This window comes from Carcharodon carcharias, chromosome 1 (assembly GCF_017639515.1).
Source record: "Carcharodon carcharias isolate sCarCar2 chromosome 1, sCarCar2.pri, whole genome shotgun sequence".
Lineage (NCBI taxonomy): Eukaryota > Metazoa > Chordata > Chondrichthyes > Lamniformes > Lamnidae > Carcharodon > Carcharodon carcharias.
Window position 1 is genome coordinate 178,440,938 of NC_054467.1, and position 27,507 is coordinate 178,468,444.

The 27,507-nt window shown below is 42.0% G+C and overlaps 1 protein-coding gene across 6 annotated transcripts in view; it reads left to right on the top strand.

Moving 5' to 3' along the window:
• slc38a9 (solute carrier family 38 member 9) overlaps positions 1-26,413 on the top strand; it is an 83,393-nt gene extending 56,980 nt beyond the window's left edge. For 4 of the 6 annotated variants that reach the window (XM_041194392.1, XM_041194540.1, XM_041194459.1 and 1 more), the window contains exons 12-15: positions 856-969; positions 12,285-12,433; positions 18,744-18,833; positions 24,334-26,413. In XM_041194392.1, coding sequence (XP_041050326.1) covers positions 856-969; positions 12,285-12,433; positions 18,744-18,833; positions 24,334-24,499 — 519 coding nt within the window. In that variant the 3' untranslated portion in view covers positions 24,500-26,413. The remainder of the gene's footprint in view (positions 1-855; positions 970-12,284; positions 12,434-18,743; positions 18,834-24,333) is intronic. The other 2 variants (XM_041194628.1, XM_041194706.1) reach the window with 2 other exon arrangements.
• Positions 26,414-27,507: the final 1,094 nt, after the last annotated feature.

Genomic DNA, 27,507 nt, shown 5'->3' on the forward strand with positions numbered 1-27,507 from the left:
GATGGTGTCTTTCAAATTTGTTTTACGTGCATATTTTATGGACCATTTTCTTGCCAGTGAAGTGAAATATCACAAGTTAGGCATGCACTAGACAGAAACATTTTTGGTCCCAAACCAGCCACCAAGGGAGCACTGGAAATGGTAAATGGCTATAAAGTAAAATCCTACTCTTGTGCCTAGACAACTGACTCGGGGTCATCTTTGTTATGTCATATTTATACAATCCATGCATTGGTGCACAATGTCACGTGTTTATTGTGCCCTCTTAAGGTAGCCCAATAGAACTGCTTCTCATCTCATTATCTTCTGAGCAGCAGGCTAAAGTTTGCTAAAGCATTGTTTGGTGGAATATATTCAGTTTCCATTCAGTCGCAAGAAGTATGGAATTTTGTTTTGGTTATACAGAGTTTAATGCATTACTTGTCTATTGCAATAGTCCGTGTCTACGTGTGTTCTAAAAATCAATGTACAGCCTGCAATATCATAAAGCACCTTTTGGAATGTCCAGTGAAAACTTCTATGGAGATTCCAAGTCAGCCCCCTTGAAACTGGTGTTCCACTCCTATGGACAAATTTGTAAAAATCCAAAACTTAAATATTTTCAGGGAGCAAAAACTTTTTCATCCATGATGATGGTGACCTTTCAATAAAGATTTATTTGAAAGATTGGAAGAGGTAATAGAGCAGGTTCTATGATATTGCAACCACTGAATTTAAGAAAAAAATGGAATGCATTCCTTTTGTTATTTTCACAAGTAGTATGCTTTTAATTAACCCAAGTTGATTTGGACAGAAGTTGATTTTCTTTCTTGGTGGCATATGACTGTATATAGACTTATTTTCTTTCTTCTTCAGGTTCGGGATCTCTCCATTGCCTATCTGCTCGTGGGATTAACCTACTTGTATGTTGCAGTGATGACGTTTGCTGCATTTCCTTCCCCAGAGCTATCCAAAGACTGTATTGAGCCGGTATGTAATTCTGAAGTGCCTTAGTGCAGAAAAAAATTAATTTAAAATTTTGCTGGAGGTAAGGACAACAAGCATAGGAGGAGAGGGAGTAACTGAGCAAATTCCAGTTATTGTGGCAAATGTATAACCAAAGACGAGGCACTTGCAAGTTTGAAAGTACTATTGTAAGTGACTTGAATTTTTCCAAGGGGTTGATGTGGAAGATGATGTATAACGTTCCTCCGTAACAGAAGATTGTCAGATGTGTTATTGAATGTGATCACTTGTAGCTGGTGTTCAAGTAAGAAGAGAATGATTACTCATTCTCCTAATGAGAAGTCATAAATACATAAAACTTTTTGGCAAGGCATGAAATTCAGATGTGTAGTGCCCAGTTTTTAGGTACCAAAGAGGCTTTTGTTTCCAAAATAGCAACTGTGAGGTGCACACTAGCTGTGTCCAACACCATTTATGTGAGGGCATTAGAGAACACACAGAAGGAACATCCATCAGAAGTAAAACAAAATGCTGGAAAAACTCAGGTCTGGCATCATCTTTGGAGAGAGAAATCAAGTTCACGTTTAGAGTCCAATATGCCTCCTCTTTGTAACTGAAGGGAGGTAAGAATGTGATGGGCTTTATACTGTTGAAAAAGTGGGGAGGGGTAGGTGGAGCAGGTCAGGGATAGGTTAGAGGACAGGGGAGGATTAAATGACAAAGATGTCATGGAACAAAAGGCAAAGAGAGTGATAATAGTATTAAAAAACCAAACCATTGGTCCTTAAAACACATTTCAAGGAGCATCGAATCACTGTATTTCAAAGCTGTCCTGGTTCCGGTTTAATTTCATTCTTCATCTCTTCTGATGCCAAAACAAATTTTTCCCCTTCAGGCGTTAAGAAATGAAAGCTCCAACAACTTATTGGTGCTGGCGCCCCTCTGAAATCTTCCCTTCCCTTTGACTCCATCCCAGCTCTTGCCGTGTATTCACTATAGCCTCTGATGCTGAATGATCTGTGCTCAGCAAAAGACTTGGTTTTATTCCCTTACCTCTCTCCTCACTGAATTTTGAGCTTGGCACAATGTTGAACTCTCCTTCTGTCACCTTTGCCTCCATGCTCACTTCTTTGTTCAGGAGTCCTCCTTTCGCTCAACAGATCCACTTCCAGTATTCTTCCTCCAATAAAAATCTGGAATTGAAATGATGAAAATGAAACCATTGTCAATTGTAAAAACCCACCTGATTCGCTAATCTACCTTTAGGGAAGGAAAACTGCCTGGCCTACAGGTCATTCCAAGCCCACAGCAATGTGGCTGGCTCTGAAATGGCCTAGCAAGCTACTTGGTTGTCTCAAACCACTGAAGACTATAAGGAATGGAACCAGACAGAACCTGGCATCGACTTAGGCACTGGAAACAGCAACAGCAAACTTAGCTTGTCTAGCCTGTAAAGTCCCCCTAACTAGCATCTGGGAGCTTGTGCTGTAATTGGGAGAGCTGTGTCACAAACTAGGGAAGTAAGAGCCAGAGATATAGTCATATTCTGGAATCATAACTTACAGATAGTGTCCCAGACACCACTATCTCAATCCCTGGGTATGTCCTGACTCACCAGCAGGACAGACCCAGCAGAGGTGGTGGCACAGTTACACGGTCAGGAAAGAATTGCCTTGGGAATCCTCAATATTGACTCTGAACCCATGAAGTCTCATGGCATCAGGTCAAACATGGGCAAGGAAACCTGCTGATTACCATGTATTGGTCCCCCCACCCTCAGCTGATGAATCAGTGCTCTTCCCATGTTGAACTTGCTTGGAGGAAGCACTGAGGGTGGCAAGGGTGCAGAATGTACCCTGGATGGGGACTTCAATGTCCATCACCAAGAGTGGTTCCTTAGCACAATGACTGACTGAGCTGATGGAATCTTAAAGGACATAGCTGCTAGACTGGGCCTGTGGTGGATGGCAAGGGAAACCAACAAGAGGAAAAAACAAACTTGACTTCATCTTTGCCAACCTGCCTGCTGCAGATGCATCTCTCCATGGCAGTATTGGTAGGAGTGACCACCGCACAGTCATTGTGGAGACAATATCCCACCTTTGCATTGAGGATATCCTGCATTGTGTTGTGTGACATTACTGCTGTGCTAAATGGGATAGATTTCTAACGGATCTAGCAACTCAAGACGGGGCATCCATGAGGCAATGTGGTCCATCAGCAGCTGCAGAATTGTACTTGACCACAATTTGTAACCTCATGGCCTGGAAAATTCCCTATTCTACCATTGCCACCAAGCCAAGAGATCAACTCTGGTTCATTGAAGTGTGCAGCGGGGCATGCCAGGAGCAGCCCCAGGCATATCTAAAAAATGAGGGGTCAATGAGCTACAATTCAAGATTACTTGTGTGCTAAACAATGTAAACAGCTCAGGATAGTGTCCTTGACTCAACCATCTTCAGCTATTTCATCAATGACCTTCCTTCCACAATAAGGTCAGAAGTGGGGATGTTTGCTGCTGATAGCATTTTCAACTCATACTGAGGCAGTCCATGTTCAAATGCAAGGCCTGGACAATAACCCAGACTTGGGCTGACAAGTGGCAAGTAATATCTTGCCACACAAATATCAGGCAATGACCATCGCCTACAAGAGAGAATCCAGCCATCGCCCCTCGATATTCAATGGCATTACCATTGCTGAATCCCCCACTATCAACATCCTGGGGGTCACTATTGACCAGAAACTGAACTGGACTAGCCATATAAATACCATGGCTACAAGAGCAGGTTAGAGACTAGGAATCGTGCGACTAGTAACCCACCTGCTGACTCCCCAAAGCCTGTCCACTATCTGCAAGGCAGAGTCAGGAGTGTGATGGAATACTTCCTACTTGCCTGGACAAGTACAGCTCCAACAGCACTCGAGAAGTTTGACATCATCCAGGACAAAACAGCCCACTTGATTACCAGTCCATCCACAAATATTCACTCCCTCCTCCCACCACACAGTGGCAGCAGTGCATTTCATCTACAAGATGCACTGCAGGGACTCACCAAGGCTGCTTAGAAAGCACCTTTCAAATCACCAACCGCAACCACCTATCAGGACAAGGGCAGCAGATGCATGGGAACACCTGGAGGGTAGCCCTCCAAGCCACACACCATCCTGACTTGGAAATATATCACCGTTCCTTCACTGTCGCTGGGTCAAAATCTTGGAACCCTCTCTGACAGCACTATGGATGTACCTGCGCCACATGGACTGCAGTGGTTCAAGAAGGCAGCTCATCACCACCACCTTGAGGGCAACTAGGGTTGGGCAATAAATGCTGGCCCAGGCAGTGAGGCCCACATCCCATGACTGAAAAAACAACTTTATCAAACCAGCTGACACGGGTGGTGCTGTTGTCTGCTGCATTGACCACCTACCTTACAGAGGCTGAGCACCCAACTCTGATATTTCTTACCGCTCCCTGGACTGTGAGTCGTCCATCGAACATCATGCCATTGTTTCCAAGACTATCACTGACCTCATCATCTCTGGAGATATTCCCTCCACAGCCTCCAACCTCATGGTCCTCCAATCCCATACTGCCCGCTTCTACCTCCTTCCCAAAATCCACATACTGGACTTTCCTGGTCTTAACTTTTTTTCTCCCCTTATCTGGTCTCTTCCCACCTACATTTGTGATACATCTGATGCCCCATGTCATTTCAACAATTTCCATTTCCTGGCCTTAACAGCTGCTCTTCACCATGGACATCCAATCCCTCTACGCCTCCACCCTCCATCAGGATGGCCTTCCACTTATTCCTTGAATGGAGGCCTGAACAATCCCCTTCCTCACTACTCTCCACCTGGCTGAACTTGTTCTATCATTCAACAATTTCTCGTTCAACTTTCTTCCTCCAAATAAAAGGCGTGACTATGGGTAGCCACATGGGCCTGAGTTACACCTGTCTTGTTGTGGGATATGTGGCACATTCCTCATTCCAATATTACTCTGGCCCCTCCCCCAACACTTGTTCCAATACATCAGTGACTGTGTATTAGTGCTGCTTCATGCTCTTGTCCGGCACTGGAAAAATTAATCAATTTCTGACACTTGCTTTCCCTTCTTTGACTTCTCTATCTCTGTTTATGGGGATAATTGTCTGTCTGTAATATTCATTAAAAGCCCATTGCCTCTCAGAGCTACCTCAATTTACACCTCGTTTCCTGTAAGGAGTCCATTCTATTCTCCCAGTTTTTCATCCCTGCATCTGTTCTGATGATGCTACCCTTTCATATCCCACATGTCTGTCTTGTTCAGCAGCCAAGTATCCTGTCTGAACCCACCTCCACTGTAGTTGACCCATTTCCTGCACTTGTGCCTTCACCTCTTCCCCTCCCTCCCATAATGAAGATAGGATTCCCCTTGTCCTTGCTTTCCAACTTACCCGCCTCCATATTCAAAGGATTATCCCCTGCCATTTCTGCCAACTCAATGCATGATGCCACCACCAATCATGTCTTCCACACCCCTCCCCTGTCAGAATTCCAAAGAGACCATTCCCTCTGCAATGCTCTAGTCCACTCCTCTACCACCCTCATTACCTTCCCATGCAATTGCAGGAGCTGTAACACCTGCCCCCTTTACCTCCTCCCTCTTAACTGTCAGCAATTCACTTGTATATCTTTCAATTTAGTCTACTGTATTCGCTGCTCACAATGTGATCTCTACACTGGGGAGATCAAATGCACACTGGGCGACCGCTTTGAGGAATATCCTCGCTCAGTTCACAAGTATGCGAGGGTCTGGTCCACTTCAATTCACCATCTTGCTCTCGTGCTTGCATTTCTGTCCTGGCCTGCCACAATGTTCCTGTGAAGCCCAAAGCAAGCTGGAGGAACAGCAACTCATCTTTCAACTTTACAGCCTTCTGGGCTACCATGAACTCTGTCATCCAGTTGAATTCTCCCCACTCCTCCCAAGTGCCAGTCTGTACCTTGTTCTCATGTTGCTGCTTTCAGACAGTGCTGGCCTTTATTCTGCTATTCATATCTATTCTGAGCCAATGCTTTGTTTCTGGAATGCCACCAGTACCACTCCCTTTACCTTTTGTTCAATGACATCTTTGTCATTTAATCTCTTCCACCCTCTAACCTATCCCTGACCTCCTCTTTTGCTCCACCTGCCCCTCCCCTTTTCAACAGCATAAAACCAAGCACATTCTTCTCCAGATCTGAAGAGTTATGTTGGACTCAGTGATAACTGTTTCTGTCTCCACTGATGCTGCCAGACCTGCTGAGTTTTGGGGGCACTTTGTTTTTATTTCAGATCTCCACATGCAGTATTTTGCTTTTATCCACCAGAAGTATGCAGAGTAGGCAAATAGTGACATCAAGTGTAGAATGCTGATTTGGTGCCAATGTTGCCATTTGAGTTCAACCCATCAGCTAACACGCCCTCAACCTTGCACAGTTTAACATGTAAAGGATGTACGCTCCTACACTATTTAAAGGGATGATGAATTACTTCCAACTTAGTGGGTAATTGATTAATTGATTAACTGGCTCTTGCTGCAATTGTAGGACTGTTTAGTGGTTTCCTGAGTTGTTTGAAGTTGCTGAAGTCTACAGCAAATGGTGTAGCTACTGCTGAAAGACTTTGTCCTACGTTCAAGGATTCTGCATGCCCTCCTAGATGGGTGCAGTAGATTGGATTCCCCTTGGCCTATCGCTTTGTAGGGAAAATTAATAATATGGGGAAGGATGAGTTGCTGGAAGATAGGGGGAGAAGGCTCTCGGCAGAAAGTCATGTAGGTTGCATGTATATAACAACAGCTGTGCTGCCACACAAAATGTAATAGAGTAGCCCATTTGGTATACTTAAACTACTCTTTTGCTACCTGGACTGCTCTGCATTAGAGTGGGTTTTGAGATTGTGGTGGCTTATTGCATTCTGCGCAAACTCATATGAAGAGAGAGTCCTTGCCACTAGCTTTTGGTGATCAGAAGAGGAGGCAACCAACAGAGTCCCCTTTCTGGTCAGGGTGTCTCTGATTTACTCATTCAACTGCAATATGAGTGTAAACAACCCCAATTCCCCATTCAACTGTTGTCCCATACCTGATCTTTGCTGTTACTGACCACCACAAAATAAACATTCAAAACTAAATTTATAAATCAAACCATGTCATATTTCATACAAAAGTCAACTAATCACACTTGTGCATTCCTAAATACCTGTGATACTTGTGCCATTGTGTAGAAGCTGTAGGGCAAGCAATGCTATCCCATTAGCTGCAGCAAGACTGGTGGAAGGCTGCTGACCCTGAGGGAAAATGCAGATGGCCTTCAGGAGCTCTGCCCCCGGAAGGCCTGGCTTCAGACTAAACCACCTCTGGATGGGTGGAGGCTGTCTGGGCTTGGCTCATTGAGGTCCAAATCAGAAAATTGTGGATTCAAGACAGGACTTGAGCACACAAGAGGTCGACATTTGTGCAATACTGAGTGCTGCAATGTCAGAGGAGTCATCCTTTGGATGTAATGTTCAAGACGGTAACCAACCAGCCTGGGAAAGCCAGCAATGCTATGACTGTTCCAATGGTTAAATGCCTTTAAAGCTGATATTGTCTGACTACAGTCTAAACTTGTCTCAGTTTGAACAGGTTAAACAAATTTAGGAGAGATGACTGCAGTATGAAGGAAAAAAAGCCCCTAGTTCTCCTACTTTGCATATCTGCTGTAACTGTCTGGGCTGGCACTAGTAACAACAAGGACACTATCACAGTGCTATTGGTGGGTGGATGAATGCTCTAATGCTGCTCTGCCACTCAATAAGATCATAGCTGATCTGATTGTGGCCTCAACTCCATTCATTCATTCCTTCTTTCCTTCCCCATTTTCACCTTATTCGTACTGGCTGTACTGATTCCTTAACACACCAACCTGTGTTGTACAAGGCACTCTATAAATCAATTGCAAAATGCATATGGAGAAGACAAACTTCACCTTCAGAAATTCTTCAGAGAAAAGAATCTATCGTTCCTTTCAGTATAGGAAGCACGTCTCCATGTTGGATTCCAATTCCCCTTTTTAAAAGGGGCAATACATGTTCAACCTAGTTACATAGGAATTAAAATGTCAGTAAATAGCATTTCAAAAATGCATGCATTGGGATTTAGCGATAAAGTGTATGGATTTGTAATTGCAGAAAATGTCCATTGTTCTCTTGTTCCCCATTTCATGAAGGCAGCAACTCATGCCAGCTTACAGTTACCAAGGGCATTTGGCAGCTTTCTGCCACCTCAGCCTAAGTGACCATTCTTCATGTGAAAGTTATGCCTGCCTGCTAAGCATGATGATACAATCTGCAATTGGTATTCTAGGACCACTCGATTTCTATAATTAATTCAAGTTCATGTTACTTAATATGAATTATAAAATCTCCACTGGATACTACAAACACAAAGCACTCAACTCAAAGACTCGCAGCCAGTGTATCAGCTGCTTCCTCAAGCACCAAGTCTGTCAGGAGGATGTTGTGATCAAAATAACGAATGTAAAATGGAACATGATTGTGAATGAAAATCATGGAGCAACAGGTCCCATCTTGTATTCTGAAGGCTTACAACCTGGAGCATGCCCTAAATTTTTGTATCATGAGGTTTTCAGAACTGCCTCCCATGTAGTTACATGCTCTCTCACTGCATGAAAAAAAGTATATAAATGATAAGACCAGTTCTTACTGACTTGTATTTAGCAGCTTGCTTATAATTCCTCAGCTATAAAGCTAACTGTAACGTTCTAAGTGAGGTTTGAGGCAGAGGTTGAGAGCAAGATCTTGGCCTGGATTTTGCACTCAGCAGTGAAAGAACACTTCATCATTTGGCCACTCATCTTTCCTGTCTCAAACTCTTATCACCGGCCTCTGCTTTCCGTCCCCGCCACCTCTGCATCTGCAGTGGTACTGAGAGAAAACAGCAGATTTGTGCTTCATGGAGCCACTAAATTCCCAGGGGCTGTGCTTCAATCCTAGCAATGTGTTGCAGGACTGATTGCTAAACTGCCATGACACACTGCAAGCCCCATTGAACACTGGTATCCAGAGATATCAAGGCAGCAAACAGAGATTCTGTGGCAGCAAGCTGACATTGTGTGACTACAGTCTAAATTTGCCTGAATTTGAACAGGTTAAACAAATTCAGTAAAGATGTTTGCAACATGAAAAAAAAAGCCTCTAGTTCTCCTGCTTTGCATATCTGCTGTAACTGACTGAAGATGCCTCCCTCGGTACTTGTCCATTTCTAACCAGCTGATATTTGATTCTTCTAATTTTACAGGTATTTAACCCTTGACACATAGTCATAGCATTGCTGGCTTTCCCAAGCTGGTTGGCTGCTGTCTTGAACATTGCATCCAAAGGATGACTCCTCTGACATTGCAGCACTCAGTATTGCACAAATGTCAATCTCTTGTGTGCTCAAGTCCAGTCTTGAATCCACAATCTCCTGATTTGGACCTCAATGAGCCAAGTTAGCATTTATTAATACAAATGAGAGACAGTGAACAAAGATCTATAAGGACAAGAAATAGTTTAGTTCCATACAACCACAGATAAGTTATCTTTTGAATGGAGCCTACCATAAGATGTAAGAGCACAAGTAGGTCATTCGGCCCTTTGAGTCTGCTCCGCCATTCAATGAGGTTATGGCTGATCTGATAATCCTCAACTCCACTTTGTTGCCTTTTCCCCATAACCCTTGTTGATTTAAAAATCTGTCTATCTCAGCCTTGAATATGCTTAACGACCCAGCCTCTACAGTCCTCTGCGGTAAAGAAGTCCACAGATTAACAATTCTGAGAGAAGAAATTCCTCCTCATCTCTGTTTTAAATGGGTGACCCCTTACTCTGAGATAATGCCCTGTGGCCCTGGACTCTCCCACAAGGGGAAACAACCTCTCGGCATCTATCCTGTCAAGCCTCCTAAGAATCTTATGTTTCAATAAGGTCGCCTCATTCTTCTAAACTCCAATGAATACAGGCCTAACTACTCAACCTCTCCTCATAAGAAAATCCCTCCATACCCAGAATCAGCCAAGTGAACCTTCTATTGGACTGCCTCCAATGCCAGTGTATCTTTCCTAAGATAAGAGGACCCAAACTCTTCATAGTATTCTAGGTGTGGCCTAACTAGTGCCTTGTATAGTTTTAGCAAGACTTCCTTATTTTTATACTCCATTCCCTTTGAAATAAAGGCCAACATTCCATTTGCCTTCCCTATTACCTGCTGAACTGGTATGCTAGCATTTTGAGATTCATGCATGAGGACCTCCAAATCGCTCTGTGCTGCAGCTTTCTGTGGTCTTTCTCCATTTAAATAATATTCAGCTCCTCTATTCTTCCTGCCAAAATGCATAACCACACATTTTCCCACATTATATTCCATCTGCAAAGTTTATGCCCACTCACTTAACCTGTCTATATCCCTCTGTAGAATCTGTGTCATCCTCACCTGCCCAGCCACCTATTTTTGTGTCATCCGCAAACTTAGTACATTCATTTCCCTCATCTAAGTCATTAATATATATTGTAAATAATTGTGGCCCCAGCACTGATCCCTGTGGCACTCCATTAGTTACAGGTTGCCATTCTGAAAATGCCCCCTTTATCTCAACTCTGCCTTCTATTAGTTAACCAATCCTCTATCCATGCTAATATACTACTGCCAACACCATGGACTCTTATCTTATTAAGTAGTCTTATGTGTGGTACCTTAATGAATGCCTTTTGGAAATCCAAATATACTACATCTACTGATTCCCCTTTATCTATCCTGCTTGTTACCTCAAAGAATTCTAATAAATTTGTCAGGCATGATTTCCCCTTCATGAAGCCTTGTGACTCTGCTTGATTATATTATGTATTTCTAAATGCTCTGCTATTACATCCTTTATAATGGACTCTTAACATTTTCCCAATGATGGATGTTAAGCTAACTGGTCTACAGTTACCTTTTTTGTCTCCCTACTTTTTTTTGAATAAGGGTGTTACATTGGCAGATTTCAAAGCCTCTGGGACATTTCCAGAATCTAAGGACTCTTGGAAGATTACTACTAGTGCATCCACTATCTGTTTAGCTACTTCCTTTAATATCCTAGGATGTAACCCATCAGGCCCAGGGGACTTAACGGCCTTTGGCCCCATTAGTTTCCCTAGTCCTTTTTCTCTGATGATAGTTATTATATTTATTTCCTTCCTCTCTTTTTCTTCCCCCCCTTGCCACACACACACACACTTTTGCCCCTTGATTATTTAGTATTTTTGGAATGCAATTAGTGTCTTCTACCAAGAAGACTGATGCAAAGTATTTATTCAACTCCAGTGCCATTTCCTGGTTCCCCATTATTTTTCCCAACCTCATTCTGTAAGGGACCTATGTTCACTTTGGCGCCTCTCTTCCTTTGTATATATTTAAAGAAGCTCTTATTGATGAGTCCAAGATAAAAAGCTTTGACATGTCTCTCTTTTTCCAGCAACACTCTTCATAGATGTTTTTTGATGAAGGTTAATCCCAGGTCCTTCCAACAATAATTGTGGACAGTTGAGGGTGACTGGCTCCAGCAAAAGTTTTCAGGGAGGCAATTGGAAATGGAGGGAGGTGAAGAAAACAAAATTAAATTTATCGACCCTGCCTGCTGGATCTCGCCTGGTCTACGAACTGCCTCACAACAGACTTTATGGAAACTGTCCTTGCTGCCTCGCACTCGGGCCTTTGACAGAGTACACTTGCGGATTGGGTGCCAATGACACTTGATCTACGTATTTAAAGCTTCCTTCTTGCAGGCTCACGTGCTCAAAATGGCAGGTTAAGATTGTGAAATGACAGTAGAATCAGAGGGGCTAAGTGACTGATCTAATTTAATTGCTGCTCCTGCACCCAGGGCCTGGATTCCAGCAAGCAGTGCAAATTAAAATCAGGGCCATTGCACCTTCTCTCTCGTTTAAAGTCTTTCTTGGTCGGTAGTGGGCAGATTGGCAATTTTTTTTTCAAGTACAGTGTTCTGTAGGAATGAACTTCGGGACAATTAATTAATGTTTAGTTTTACCTTGAGCAGAATCTAGTAAGTGGCAAAGTGCTGGGGTACGTACTTCAGCCCTCACAAAGAGGGAGTCCTAGCTTCCACCCCCAATCCTCTTGATTGCTGCCTGAAACTATCTTCACAGTGCTGGGCAGGAGATAGCCTTATAATATGTTAATGAGACACTGCTGTTAAGAACAAGTTTGCCTCCACCGTGCCTTAGTTGGCTTCTCTTCATTTCTGTAACAATTTGTTAATCTCTTTTCCAGAACTTTCTGGACAACCTGCCAAGCAGTGATATCTTGGCCTTCATTTCCAGAGTCTTCTTGCTGTTTCAAATGACAACTGTTTATCCACTCCTGTGCTACTTGCTTCGAGTACAACTACTGAGCCAGTTGTTTGGAAATGTGTATCCCAGGTGTGATGTCATTCAGTATTTTCTTTCCAACTATTTTAACGATTGCACCAGCCGGTTTATGCAATACAGAAATTTTCGAAGTTAGTTGTTGCAAGACTGATTCTGAAAGTTGGCTGTCACCTAATTAGATAATAGCAAGGTCTTTTGTTTCAAGTATTACATCGTAAACTTCAGTCTGGTGGGAGCATTGGGAAACGAATTGCTGTGTGTTTGCTGTGCACCTGGTATTTTTTTCCCCTGGTTCGGTGCCACAACAATGTAAGGCTTCCTACTCCAATCATGTGGATAACCTCGAATCATAGAATGGTAACGGCACAAAAGGAGGCCATTCATCTTGGTGTGTTTGTGCTGGCTCTCTGCAGAAGCGACTCAGTCCCACTCCCTGACCCTTTCCCTGTACATCCCCCAATTTTTTCTGTTCAGGTGCTTAAACAATTCACATTTTTGAAAACCACAACTGAATCTGCCTCTACCAGCCTCTCAGTCAGTGCATTCCACATCCTAACCACTTGCTGCATAAAACAGCTTTTCCTCTTGTCACAGAATCTCAGTGCAGAAGAGGCCCTTCGACCCATTGAGTCTGCACTGACACATGAGAAACACCTGACCTACCTATCTAATCCCATTTACCAGCACTTGGCCCATAGTCTTGAATGTTATGACGTGCCAAGTGCTCATCCAGGTACTTTTTAAAGAATGTGAGGCATCCCACCTCCACCACCCTCACATGCAGCGCATTTCCAGACCGTCATCACCTGTCACCTTTTGGTTCTTCTGCCATTCACCTCAAATCGGTGTCCATTGTTCTCAACCCCCCCCAATGGGAAGTTTCCTCTCTTTTCTCTGTTTAGACCTTTCCTGATTTTGATTACCTATGTTAAATCTCTTCCCAACCTTCTCTAAGGAGAACAACACCATCTCCAGTTTATCCACATAGCTGAAATCCCTCATCCCTGGAACCTTTCTCGTAAATCTTTTCTGCACCCCTTCTAAAGCCTTCAAGTCTTTCCAAAAGTGTGGTGATCTGAATACCCCATTTGAGGCCGAATCAGAGTTTTATAAAGTCGCTTGGTAGTACAGAACTTAATATTGCTGGAAAAGGCATTTTGTCATGCACTTGTCAGGACAATTGCAAGAATACCAAAGTCAGGAAGCAACAACCTTATACTGTATAAGAATAGAGTGCTGATTGGTTGGCAAGTGAACTCTGGTAGAGGCGTTGCCATGAAGAATGCACCAGTTAATGGTGACTGACAGTTAAGTGCCAAGCATTGTTTGAGATTTAAATCAGGCAGCTTGACTCTGGTCAAGGTATTGCCCTGAGAAATGAACCAGCAAATGGCTATCGCTTTAGCTGAAACAGGCACAATGTGTGTACATGTTCTTTCATTCTGCAAAGAACAGGACCTTCTGTATTAATATATGTAACTTCCAGTACACGCAAACACACCACACTGAGAGTCTGGCTGATAATTGTAAATGGCTGTCAGTGTAATTTTAAGCACATTGAGGGTTATTTAGCAAATGTTGTCCAATTATGGAATTACATCTAATGTTGGTCACTTTGTTTTGAGTTTTGCAACCACAGGCTGGTTGGGTACGGTCTGTACCTCGCCTGTTGCAAACAGCAGACAGGACACGCTGTTTGATACAATCTGCCAGTCTTTGGGACATACAGCCTACATACCTAGCATCACACTGACACTGAAGCTCATACACCACATTACTCATTTGTTTGCTAGGCAGAACGTCTTTTTAGTTTGGCAGCATCCTGTATGTGGCAAATACCACTCATATTGCTAATACATAGCAGCAATGTGAAACAGCTTTGCCTGTTGCTCAAATTTTCAAGATCCCTTGCCCTTCCAGTGTAAGCTGAAGTAGACTGGGCACTTTTCAAAGCCAAAAGTGATGGCCTTGGTCCCATGCATGAGTTTGCGCAAAATACAGCGTGAAATGGTCTGATCAGGGTAGCCATTCTCCCACGAAATGTCTTTGCGCCCTATTTTGGCATCAAGCTTGTTTGGTGAGCAAATGCCTTGGGCCTCATTTACGAGGTTGCCGATATGGCCAATTTTATAATGCATGGAACTGTAAGAATCTGTAAGTACCAGTGTATTGACCAGTGAAGGTAGGCTTGCGGTAGACTATGGTAGAGAGCCCCGTGGCAGATTTCTTAACTCGTACGTCAAGGGAAGGGAGTTCATTTGACTGCTCCATTTCAAAGGTGAATTTGAGCACAGGATGGAACCAATTAAGACAAGCAAGGAAATTATTACATGCTGCTCATATTTAAATATAGCAAACGTATCATCCACATTTCGGAAGTATGCAAGGTGTAGGAGGTTAGGTGTCATTCCATCAAAGACACATTCCTCCTGAAACCCAACAAAGATGTTTGCAAGACCTAGGCCTAGAGGGGATCGCATGGCAATACAATCTATTTGGGCATACATGGTGTCATTTAAAGATGAATTATGTGAGTTGCTGAGTTCATAACTTCAGTGCACACTGATTCCCACAATGGTGGCAGCCTAGATTGCAATGATTTGGTACTGCAGTGCAAATATCTATGGCTTTCTTAAGTGGAACATTAGTGAATAGGCTAGCAATGTCAGATGAACACATGGACACAGCTTTGCTATCGGTATGCAAATCCAATATGGCTCTTCAGAAATGTGAAGAAATTCTTCACCATGGAGCTGGAAAACTTGTTCAAAACTGGTTGTAAAAATTCATCCAACCATTTGGTCAATTCATACTGTGCTGAACCGGTCATAGATAAGATGGGGTGTAAAGGGGCATCACTTTTGTGTGTCTTGGGCAGCCCATAAATACATGAAAGCAGCAAGTCATGAGGACGAATCCTGTCATATATATCGCATGTCAGCTCATCGCTCTTACACAAGTCTAGCAAGAATTTTTTAGCTTGCTTTCAAGAAAGGCTATCTGGTCATGTTGAGTGGCAGGTCCAATGGATACGAATTTGGTCCCATTAAGAATGGCGTGCGTTTTGTTGATATAGTCACCCTTGTTAAGGATGTCTATTCCTGTCCCTTTGTCAGGTTTACTGATGTGTATGTTGGGATGATCTTAAGGCCTTGCAATGCTGTAAGACATTCACGTTGTATGTGAAAATCTGACAGATTGTTCAGAATCCTGCAATGTGCACGCTTTCAAGGATCAGTTAGGCACGCTTTCAAGGATTCAGCATCGTCAGTGGACACTAGTTTGTGGTGGGATAGTTGGGAGGAGAGGAGTTTGAACTCAGCGTCAGCATTTCTCATGGAACCCAACATCTTTGTTGGGTTCCATGAGAAATGTGTCTTTGATGGAATGACGCCTAACCCCCTACCTCCTGCATATTTCCAATATGTGGATGATATGTTTGCTATATTTACATCGTAGCATGTAATAATTTCCTTGCTTGTCTTAATTGGTTCCATCCTGTGCTCAAATTCACCTTTGAAATGGAGCAGTCAAATGAACTCCCTTCCCTTGATGTATGAGTTAAGAACTCTGCCATAGGGCTCTCTACCATAGTCAACTGCAAGCCTACCTTCACTGGTCGCGTGTTGGGATTCTTACAGTTGCACATGCTATAAAATTGACCATTTCGGCAGCCTCATAGGGCCCAAGCCATTTACTCACCATGCAAGCTTGATGCTGAAATAGGGTGCATCAAAGACATCCTGTGGGATAATGGTTACCCTGATCAGATCATTTCACATTGCATATTGCGCAGACTCATGAATGAGCCTAATACTGTCACTTTCTGTCCTGAAAAGTGCCCAGGTTGCCCTGGAAGGGCAAGATATCTCAAAATTTGAACAACAATCCACTACTCTGCAGTAGCAACACACGTGGTATTTGCCACTAACAGGATACTGCTGTCAAACCAAAGACGTTCTATCACAAAATGAGTAATGCAGTATATGAATTTCAGTGCCAGTGTGATGCTGTATGTATGCTGTATACCGCAAAGACTGGCAGGTTGTTTCTAACAGCATGTCCCTTGCCTGTTGCCAACAGCAGAAGGTACAGACCACAACCAACCAGCCTGTGCTTGCAAAACTCAAAACAGTATCCAGCATTAGATGTGATTCCGCAATTGGACAAAGTTTGTGAAATAATCCTCACTGTGCTAAAAATTACGCTGACAGCCAATTTAAGGTTCAGTTGGGCTGATAGTATGGTGCATTTGCATGTACTGGAAGCCACGTATATTAATACGCAGGGCTCTATTCTTTGCAGACAGAAAGAACATGTGTACACATTGCGTCTGTTTCAGTTAAACAAAATAAGTGATAACCATTCAGTTCATTTCCCAGGGCAATGTCCTGACCAATCAGTCAAGCTGCCTGGTTTAAATTTCAAACAACGCTTGGCAGTTAACTACCAGTCACCATTAACTGGTGCATTCTCCATGGCAACGCCTCTACCAATCAGCACTCTCTTCCCACACAGTATAAAGTTGTTGGTTCCCCTGACATTGGTATTTTCTTGCCATTGTCCTGATGAATGCAAGACCAAAAGCTTTGACAAAATGTTTTTTTTTCAGCAATACTCAAGTTTTATAAAGGTACACCATAACTTCTGATAGAAAAGCAAAATACTGTGGATACTGGAAACCTGAAATAAAAACCAAAAATGCTGGAAATACTCCGGTCTGTGACCTGATCAGATGAAGAATGTGCCTCAATCCTTTTGTGCACCTTTTTTCTAATGCCTATATCCTGGCTTCCATCCCCTTGCCCAGTTAGTTTGAAGAGTCTCCCCGCAGCTGCACTAGCAAACCACCCAGCCAAGGATATTAGTCCTGGCTTTTAGGGTACAATCCATCCTGCCTATATATTTCTCACCTCCTGGAACTGGTCCCAATGTGCCAGGAATCTAAAGCATCATTGCCCCAGTCACACACTTAACTGCTCTATCCTCCTATTTCTGTGTTCACCAACACATTGCACTGGGAGTAATCCAGAGATTTAGGCCCTGCTTGCTGTTCTCTCTTGCTCCCTAAATTCCATGCAGGAACTTATTCCTCTTTCTATCTATGTTGTTGATACTGATATGGACCACAGCCACTGGCTATTCACCCATCACCCCATCAGAGTGCTCTGCAGCTGCTTGGTGACCTCCTTGATTTTGGTGCCAGAGAGGCAGCATACCATCCTGGAATCATGTCAGTGGCTGCAGATACCCTCCTCCTCCTCCTCCTCCTCCTCCTCCTCCTCCTCTCCCCCCCCCCCCCCCCCCCCCCCCCCCCCAAATTATAGAATCTCCTATCACTTTCTTTCCCAATCTTCCTCCTTTACATCTGCCCCACCAGATGCTACGTAGTTGAGCCATCCTGGGTGCCTTTGACTTGCTGTAGCTGCACTCTCCAGAGGAACCATCACCCTTGCCAGAATACAGAATTGAATACCAGTTGGATAGTGAGGTGCACTCAGACTCCTGTATTGCCTGCCTGGTCCTGCTTGACTGTCTAGCAGTTACCAATTCCCCCTCTGTCTGCATATTCTTAAGCTATGGGGTGACCAAATCCAGAAACATACCATTCGTGAAACTCTTAGTCATGCGGATGCATTGTGCTGCCGGTGGTTATGTTTAACCAAGATTGATGGACTCCTGACCTGAGGGCATGGTAGAATTAGAGCAAGTATTAAAAAGGAGGTTTTGGGGAGGGGGAAGCCAAAGTCATAGCAGTTTCAAAATTAGGAAGGCTTAAATGAAGAAAGGCAGGAAAAGAAACGGGAATGAAATTAAATATGACTCCACAGCAGAAGGAGAGGAAAAATAAAAATCACTGAATACCACTAATAGCTACCAGAAGTAAAAATGCATGGATTTCTATAACTTCTGTCAAAATATCCTCGAAACCAAAAAGTAATCTTTTTGTTTTGGTGGCAGCAGTTTCACTCCATTTGCTCAATGTGAAGAGTACTACCAGGTTTTAACTGCAACCTGACATCCTCCAACTTGTCTTCTATGTCTGTTGGGAGAGTGGAGGTGATGTCTGATGTTTCCCATGGTTGTCAGGTGAGGCAGTTCCACAGTGGCCCAACCACCTGGAACCATAGCTCAGTGCTATGAGATGGGTCTTTGTTCTGCTAGATTCTTTGCTGCCCTGTACCATAATAATCTGGAACCTACTGATCCAGCTTTGAACTGACAGCTACCCAGTGAAGCTCAGATAACCAGCACTGTTACCACCACTATACCTCTACAATTACATTTTTTTATATCTAGTCTCCAGTTATTTTACTGATTTTTTTTTTTTTCCCTTTTCTCCCCCCCCACCCTTTCACAGTTTTGCTCACGTGTTCATCCTAAACGTTGTGGTTGTGTGTTGTGGAGTTCTTGTCGCAAAGTTCTATCCCAATATAGGAGCCATCATAAGGTATTTGTGGAGCCATTTTCAGTATTTTAAATTAAATTGTATTATATCAGAAGTTCAACAGAACTATTGAAACTTTAAAGTGATGTAGAGCAGTCATCCCAAAACCAGCTTGGTTGAAGGCCTTTTCAAATGGATTACGAATCATGGACTCCTGCAACCTCCCCTAAATTTTAATGCTATATGGTACTTGGGAACCTCTACTGCATGTAGAGTATTTTAATAATGCTTTTAGGGAATCATGGACTTTCTTGCAGATATCAGTGAGATGGTATGTAGCATTTAAATATTACTTTTAAAGCTCCCCTCTTGACAAGGCTGAACTTACCTGGCATAAAACAAAGTGTTGGAAAAACTCAGGTCCAGCAGCATCTAAGGAGAGAGAAACAGAGTTAATGCTTTGAGTTGAATATGACTTCTTCAGAACTGAAGGGAGATGGAAATATGATGGGTTTTATGTTGTTGAAAGTGGGGATGGGAGGAAGAACAAAAGGGAAGGTCTGGAATAGGGTAGAGGGCAGGAGAGATTTAATAACGAAGATGTCATGGACCAAAAGGCAAAGGGAATGATAATGGTCATAAGAAACAAAGCATTGGTCCAAAGTGAGTGTTAATGGTAGAATAATGAACAGCTCTGTCTGAAAGCAAAAACATGAAATCAAGGTACAGACAGATACATAGCAAAAAACAGAATCAAAATGGGAGACAGAGTTTATGGTTTGAAATTGTTGAACTCCATGTTAACTCCAGAAGGCTGTAAAATGCCGAATCAAAAGATGAGGTGCAGTTCCTCAAGCTTGCATGGAGCTTCACTGGAACATTGCAGCAGGCTGAAGACAGATGTGAGCATAAGAGCAAGGTGGTGAATTGAAATGGCAAATGACAGGAAATGTGAAACTTGCAGATGGAGTAGAGGTGTTCCACAAAAGGGTCACCCAGTCTGTGTTTGGTCCCCCCAGTGGAGAGGAGACTGCATTGTGAGTAGCGAATACAGTAGATTAAATTGAAAGGAGTACAAATCATTCTTTCGCCTGCAAAAGGGATTTTGGGGCCTTGAATGGCAAGGAGCAAGGTGGTCAAAAGGGAGGTTGGACCTCCAGCAATTGCAAGGGAAGTGGACAAGGTGTTAGTTCTGATAGAGGAATGGACCAGAGTGTTGTGGAGGGAACGGGCCATTTGGAATGCTGACAGGGAAGGATGTGCTTGGTGGTGGAAATGGTGGGGAATACTTTGAATGTGGAGGCTGGGTGGGGTGAAAAGTAAGGACAAGGGGAACACTCTTGTGGTTCTGGAAGGGAGGTGAAGAATTGAGACCAGAAGCGCAGGAAATGGGTTGCCTTGTCCACCACAATGAGGGAATCCTTGGGTAAGGAGAAAGGAAGGCATGTGAGAAATGCTGTTGTGGAAGGCCGTATCATCAGAACAGATGTAACAGGGAAATTGGGAGAACGAAATGGAGTTCTTCCAGGTGGCGAGGTGTGAGGAAGTGTAGTCAAGATAGCTGTGGGAGTCTGTGGGCTTATAATGAATATTAGACAGGCTGTCAGCAGAAATGGAGACAAAGAAGTCGAGCAAGAGGAGCATTGGTGTAATTTGCCTTTAAGGGATTACAACCTGACATCATTAGAAAGGAAGGGTGCCTTGCAATCCAGCTTTAGTTTGCTTTTGCTTTCAGTAGGGTGCACACTTGTAGCTCTGTCTTCAAGCTTTGTGCCTCTATAAATGTTCCCATGTGCCTCATCCCAATAAGTGAACCCACAACGTGTTTGCACAGTCCTTTGGTACTTTTATATCAGTATAAAAACATGACATTCAGCACGTTGATAACTGCAGGTCTACCTGGAGATATTGGACTACCTCCCAGAGTTGGTTCATGCACACACACTCCTCTTGAGGTGAGACAGCCAAACCATTCTGCACTGCAAATGTGGCAGCTGCCCTCTGCTAGCACCAAACCCTCTTCTGGCTGCTGCTGAATTGTTCTGCAGTTTCGTGGACCCCAGTTTCAGGGCCATAATGTGGAGTACTATTTTTCAAGTGTTGCTTTAAATATATTACTACATATTTTAAGCTAAGGAAATACATTTTCATATTTCCGATCATTTACCGGCCTTCCTTTTTTTGTCGGCCTGATGCCATCACAATTAAATTCCAATCCTTCAGAGTCCTGACAAATATGTGAATGCATTCTAGTTATAACGATTCAGTGATGAGTCAGAGTGTTCCAGTGGTTACTCATTGAAGGCAGACCATGACTCAGTATAAAGATAAATCATTGGCTCATGTACAGAAATGAATTGTTTAACTGCTCCAATTCTTAAAGATGAATATTATTTGCTTGATACCTGTCCTTAAAATCACATCTTGATTGAAAATTGAAAATCCAAGTTTTCTCATTGACTTAATAAGTACTAAGGTGATTATTATGACACAGCCAATGGTAAAGACTGAGCTGCTTAAATCCCAGAGGGAAACTTGAAACAATTATCATAATCCATTTTTGCAATTTTGTATGTTTCAAGATGCATGCTTTGAATTCAGTAGTAATAAGACCGCAGTCTCGTTTTTTTTTTAATAAAACTAAATTAAATATTTAAATACAAGAAAAATTGTAAACACATGCAAATATAAACACAATTTACTACTATAATCCCCTACTACAAAAATCCCCTAATTAATCTGACTCTCAGTTACACCTTTGTTAAGGTAACAGTAAAACTCAAATTTAAAAAGACTCCAGGTAAAGCACATTTGACCGTACGAATTCAACTGTGTCTTCAAGGAACCTCATTTTGGAGACATACAGGCTAGTTAGATCTTAAATGCCTCTGCCTTACATGCACACACACTATTTTTTCTGTTTATACCTAGCTTTTCCTTTGAATCTAAATTTTCCATTGTATCACCAGGCTTGTAACGTTACACCTTCTTACAATACTTTCATCCCACTAATTTTATTAGTAATATAAACATATTGCTTGGTGTCTCCCAGCTAGGTGCATGATTTTACTCCCACTCAAGTGCTTTATTCAGCAAATGCAGATGTACACCCTTAACACCCATGTTTCTGAACTTCCCCATGTTCATCTAATTAGCATTTCAAACGTACTTCTTACCATACATCAAAGCACACAGACTAGCTGGCTTTAATCCAATTAAGACACATGTACAGACACCACTAAACTCTTTTTTTAAAAATGTCTAATATTGGAAATTAATCTCTTCATGACATGCTTTCTGTGCTCTTAATTCTTCATTTAAAATTTAAATGTTCAGATTCCATAAACACAATTCTATAGTTCCATAGAACAATAAACAGATGTAATGAATATTTTATTAGGTTCCAATCACTGAGCAGAACATTCCCATGATCTATTTTTAATGTAGAAATATCATTGTTCTTGATTCTGTCCCTTCCCAACTTCAAACGTGACCATTTTCTTTATATAAAAAAAAATACAATTATATTTATATAGTGCCTTTTAACATAATGAAATGTCCCAAGGCTCTCCACAGGAGTGTTCTGAAATGAAGTATGACACCGAGCCACATAAGGAGCAACTAGATAAGGTGCCCAAAAGTTTGGTCAAAGAGGTAGGTTTTAAGGAGCGTCTTAAAGGAGTTAAGTCACTTGGAGGCAGTGAGGTGTTCTAGGTGTTGGGCCTATCGTGGCCAACAGTGGTGGAGCAATTGAAAGTGGGGTGCAGAGAGGCCAGAATTTGAGGAGTGCAGATAACTGAGGTTAATGGGGCTGAAGGAGATTACGGAGATGGGGAGAAGTGAGGCTATGATTTGAAAGACAGGATGAGAATTTTAAAATCAAGATGTTGCTTGACCAGGAATCAATGTAGGTCAGCAAGCACCAGGGCGATGGGGGAAACGGGACTTTCTGCGAGTTAAGACACGGGCAGCAGAATTTTGGATGACCTCCAGTTTATGGAGGGTAGAATGTGGGGGACCAGACAGGAGTGCATTGGAATAGTTGAGTCTAGATCTAACAAAGGTTGGAATGAGGATTTCAGCAGCAGATGAGCTGAGACGGACAAAATTGAGCAATGTTATGGAGGTGGAAAAAGGTATTCTTACTTTCTGGCTCATATAAGGCCAGAAGCTCATCTTGGGATCAAACGTGATACCAAAGTTGCAAGCAGGCCAGCTTAATCGCGGACTGTTGCCAGGGCGAAGGATGGAGTCGGTAGCTAGGGAACAGAGTTTGGAACAGAGACCAAAAACGATGGCTTCAACCTTCCCAATATTTAATTGGAGGAAATTTCTGCTCATCCAGCCATGGATGTCTGATAAGCAGTCTGATAATTTGGCAACAGTGGAGTTGTCTGGGAAGGTTATGGTGAGGTAGAGCTGGTTGTCATCAGCATACGTGTGAAAACTAACACTGCCTTCAGATGATGTCACTGCGGGGCAGAATGTAAATGAGTGATAAGAGGGGAGTAAGGATAGATCCTTGGGGGGACTCCAGAGATAAAGCGCAGGAGCAGAAAGAGAAACTATTGCAAGTGATGAGATATTAAAAATGGAATCTGGTGGGAACAGTCCCAACCAGTTGGATACCAGGGAGGTGCTGAAGGAGGATGAAGTGGGCCCACTGTGTCAAAGGCTGCAGACAGGTCGACAAGAATGAGAAGGGAAAGTTTACCTTAGTCACAAATGACATCCTATGTGATTGTGATATTGATGAGAGCTGTTTGTACTGTGGCAGGGGCAGAAACTTGATTTGGAAGGATTAAAGCATGAAGTTCTGGGAAAGATGGGAACAGACTTGGGAGGTGACGACGTGTTTAAAGACTTTGTGGAGGAAGGACGGGTTGTAGATGTAGTTTGTTAGCATGGCAAGGTCAGTTGTTTTTGTGGAGAGAGATGGCAGATTTAAAGTGGAGAGGGACAACACCTGAAAAGAGAAAAGAATTTACAATATTAGCAAAATGGGGGCCAGAAGGGGAAAGTGGATAATCGGCAATTGTGTAGGACTAGGATAGAGGGAACGAACGATGGATCTTATGGACAAGATGAGCTTAAAGGGGGCACGAGGAGAGATTGTGTTTATTTTAAAACTCATTAAATTAATAAATTCTAACTTTCTGCTTTTGTAATGCAGGCAGGTTATGACCTACATTGCACTACCATCTTGATTTAACAAAGAACCAACATTTATCAAAATCTGTCATCAAAATGTGCCTGTGCAAATGGAATATAAAAGATGTTTCGCTTCACAGCTAAATAATTACCAAGTTTAAAATTCCAGGGCTACTTGAGACTTAAACTGGATAATGTTAATGTTGGCCCTCCAGTCCTCTGGCGAGGGAGTATTTGTCCTCCTACCCATAATCAGGTGCACTGACATTTGCTTGATTTCACTTTGGGAAGGTGGCTGTGATAGCCATTTCTGCAACATGTAACATTGGTCCCTCCCTGGTGGAGTGCAAGACAAAAGAATCTGGAGAGATTATATTTTTGTGTATCATTCTGTATTTTTCTTTTAATGCAGGTATTCAGGAGCAACTTGCGGTCTTGCCTTTGTATTTGTTTATCCATCCCTTATTCATATGATATCACTCCATCGCAGAGGACAGCTGAGTTGGCCATCTGCAATCTTCCATAGTTTTCTCCTAGTGCTTGGCGTGGCCAATCTCATTGCACAGTTCTTGATATGAGACTGGCAAAAAGAAATACCAAATCAAATGAATTACATACTGTTCTTAGAGAAGAACTGTATTTCAATGTACTGTTCTCATATATGCTAACACTTGCTGTCTTAAGTGTGGTGATCAATTGTTAATCAGCACTTGCACCCAGGAGCTAGATATTTCTCCCATTTTTATAAGCTGCTCAATTACCCTGTAAATAATTGGTATAAAATAGAGGTCAAATATTGTGGTTGCTCTTTCGTTTATTTGCACAATAAAACTAGTTAGTAAATTGCACCTCTTGTGTTTTTCATCATGGGTTAAAATTGGGTTCTATTGAATACTTTTAATACAAACAATCCAAATAATATACAAGATACAAAGCTGTAAGCACATCTTGTCAAGACTACTTTTAAGTGCTAATCTAATGGGATACCATTTCCATATTTGTTAAAGCCAGATTATTTTTCTTTCTGCAAGCCAGTAAATTTGAGAGACCACATGTGGCACAGAGGGGAAACGTTTCTGCAATGTTCCATTGGATCAGTTACCCTTGTCTCTACATGTGGCTGTTTACAATATGGTATAGAGAAGAAATCTTCAAAGATGCATTTTGCTGGGCTGGTTTGAGGAAATTTGGTCTATTGGTTTAAAATAGTCTGATATGCAAATACATAAGAATGAAAAGGTTCCAGCAACAACTGGTTCTAATGTGTGGGCATGCAAACCCACTTACAAGCCACTTCAATAGACTGATCTAAATGATATTTTTCAAGGTCTGCATTAGTGTGGGTTGAACCCCTCACTTGTGCTCAATTTTATAACGCTAGATTTTTCCCACTTATTTGTGCGCAAGTGTTGGCAGACTAATATTTAGATACCTCAGTAGACCTGGAACACCCTACCTTTTTGCTTACATGACGCCTGTATGTAAATGTAAAAACATATTTTCAAATTGTCATGCTTAACTGAATTTTCAGTAATTTGAACAGTTCAGCTAACTTGGACACAATGTACTATTCTGCATCATGACATAATGAAGTTGACATATTGTTTAAAAAGAACTCTTAATTGACATGCCATGCCAAGTCACAAAAGTCTAAAAAGATTGAGGAACAAGCTGTGCAAGCTAGATGTTAGTTTCTTGATGAGTTTGCACTTTAACTGATAATGCCAGTTACTGGCATCAAAACATTTAAACTGAATTCTTTATGCCTCAGTTCTTTGTTGTTTTATTGGTAAAACTTTCAAATTGACAGACTGATTACAACTGTAGACTGAAAGTACAGCAAAAGAAAATACAGAGGAAGCAGTTGTGTTAACGATGCAGTGTGTGTGTGGTCTCTGGTTTTTTTTGAAATAGTAATCATATTGTAATGCAGCACCATGAAAACGTTGGGACATATTGTTTTCTTCACTGAATTCCTCATCTGCGTCGCCATGGGGAAGTGATGTGTTGCTGGGCTCTTGACAATGCTCGTACAGCTCTTGGGAGCAGGACTAGGAGTAGTTTAACTACACTGGTTGAGGAAACCAGGAGAGATACAACTATAGGTCAAGTACCCAACATTTTGTTACAGTTTCATTACCTATTGCTTTTCTTGAATAGAATATGGTGTAATAATACTTTATCACAGCTAAGTTAAACCAATGGATAGGTTCAACTTCAGAAATTTTACTGGGAATATTTGATTTCTGTGGTAAACTAGACGGTTTGCATGACATTGTGATGTCCATTAAAGTATTGTACCAGTTTAACAGGTACCATGTACTTTCATTGCTGTTTTCCACGAGGCTTTTTACCAAGTCAGTTGTGTTTTGTTTTTTCCCTCTGGTGCAGTGCACTTGAGTCTGTGAGTTCATTATAAATCTATACTTGATTATGTTAATCTGCTCATTTGAATGGTACATGTTCCATCAATAAAACATAGCATATTTAAACATGGCTTTCAAGGTGCATCTTAGAATATCTGAAGACTTAATACCTCAACCAAAATGACTGGAGTAATGATGTAGCTAACTTTCATTTCTGATATTGATCTATATATGAATATTCTTTTACCTGGATATTGGTTAGAACACCACCTTGACCCAAGTTGCAAATGATTGTTGAACTGAATTAATAACAGTAGGCTTGGATATATATTTTCTTGCCATTCTGTTCACCAATAGCCAGTTATCTTATATTTTTATTCTAAAATTACATTGAACTTGGCAAAAATGTAGAATGATTGTTGTTAATGTATCCCAATATTGTAAAGCAATCAAGAAAGATAAACCAATATAGTATTCTGATAATAGTGACATGAGCTGATTTTGTTTCTGGAACATGTCATATGCATTACACTACATTGCACAATCTAATATCATGCTATTGTATATGGAGATATTTGAACATGTTACCAAGACTTTTAGGAGGTCTTATAGCTCCGTAAGTGATGCCCCTGCCTTTGAGCCAGAAACTTCGGTTCCAGTCCTGCTCCAGGACTTGGCTAAGAAAGGAGTATTCATGCGGTTCAACCGGTTGACAATCAGCCTGCCAATGCTTCCCTACTGTTCCCCAAAGGGAAAAAAGTGTGTAAAGAAGTGAACAAACCCAAAACTTTTAGGAATCTTTTTCCTGCTTCTGGTGTATTAAGAAGATCTTTTTGATTCTGGTTACCAAGAGCAAATAAACCTTAGTATGGGTTTTCTCTGTGCTCTGCCCTGACTCCATTGCACAATTAAATAATTGACAGCTAAGAGTACCATTTCACAGAAGAGAGTGTAAGCACTTAATGTTTGGACATCATGGTGAAATCCTTCAAACAATTACATGTCCTCTGTTCAGTGATACATGTAACAATCAGGGTGTTGGTTTGCAATATTCATTTTTATTTTTAAGAAGTACCGTCTGAATTTTACATGGCTGTAAAATCAGCCTTTGAGTCAGTTAGATTTGTACATGTTTTTGATGTTCTTTTTGCTCATTTACTGGATGTGAACATCATTGGCAAGGTTAGTTGTTATTGCCCACTCCTAGTTATTCTGGAGCA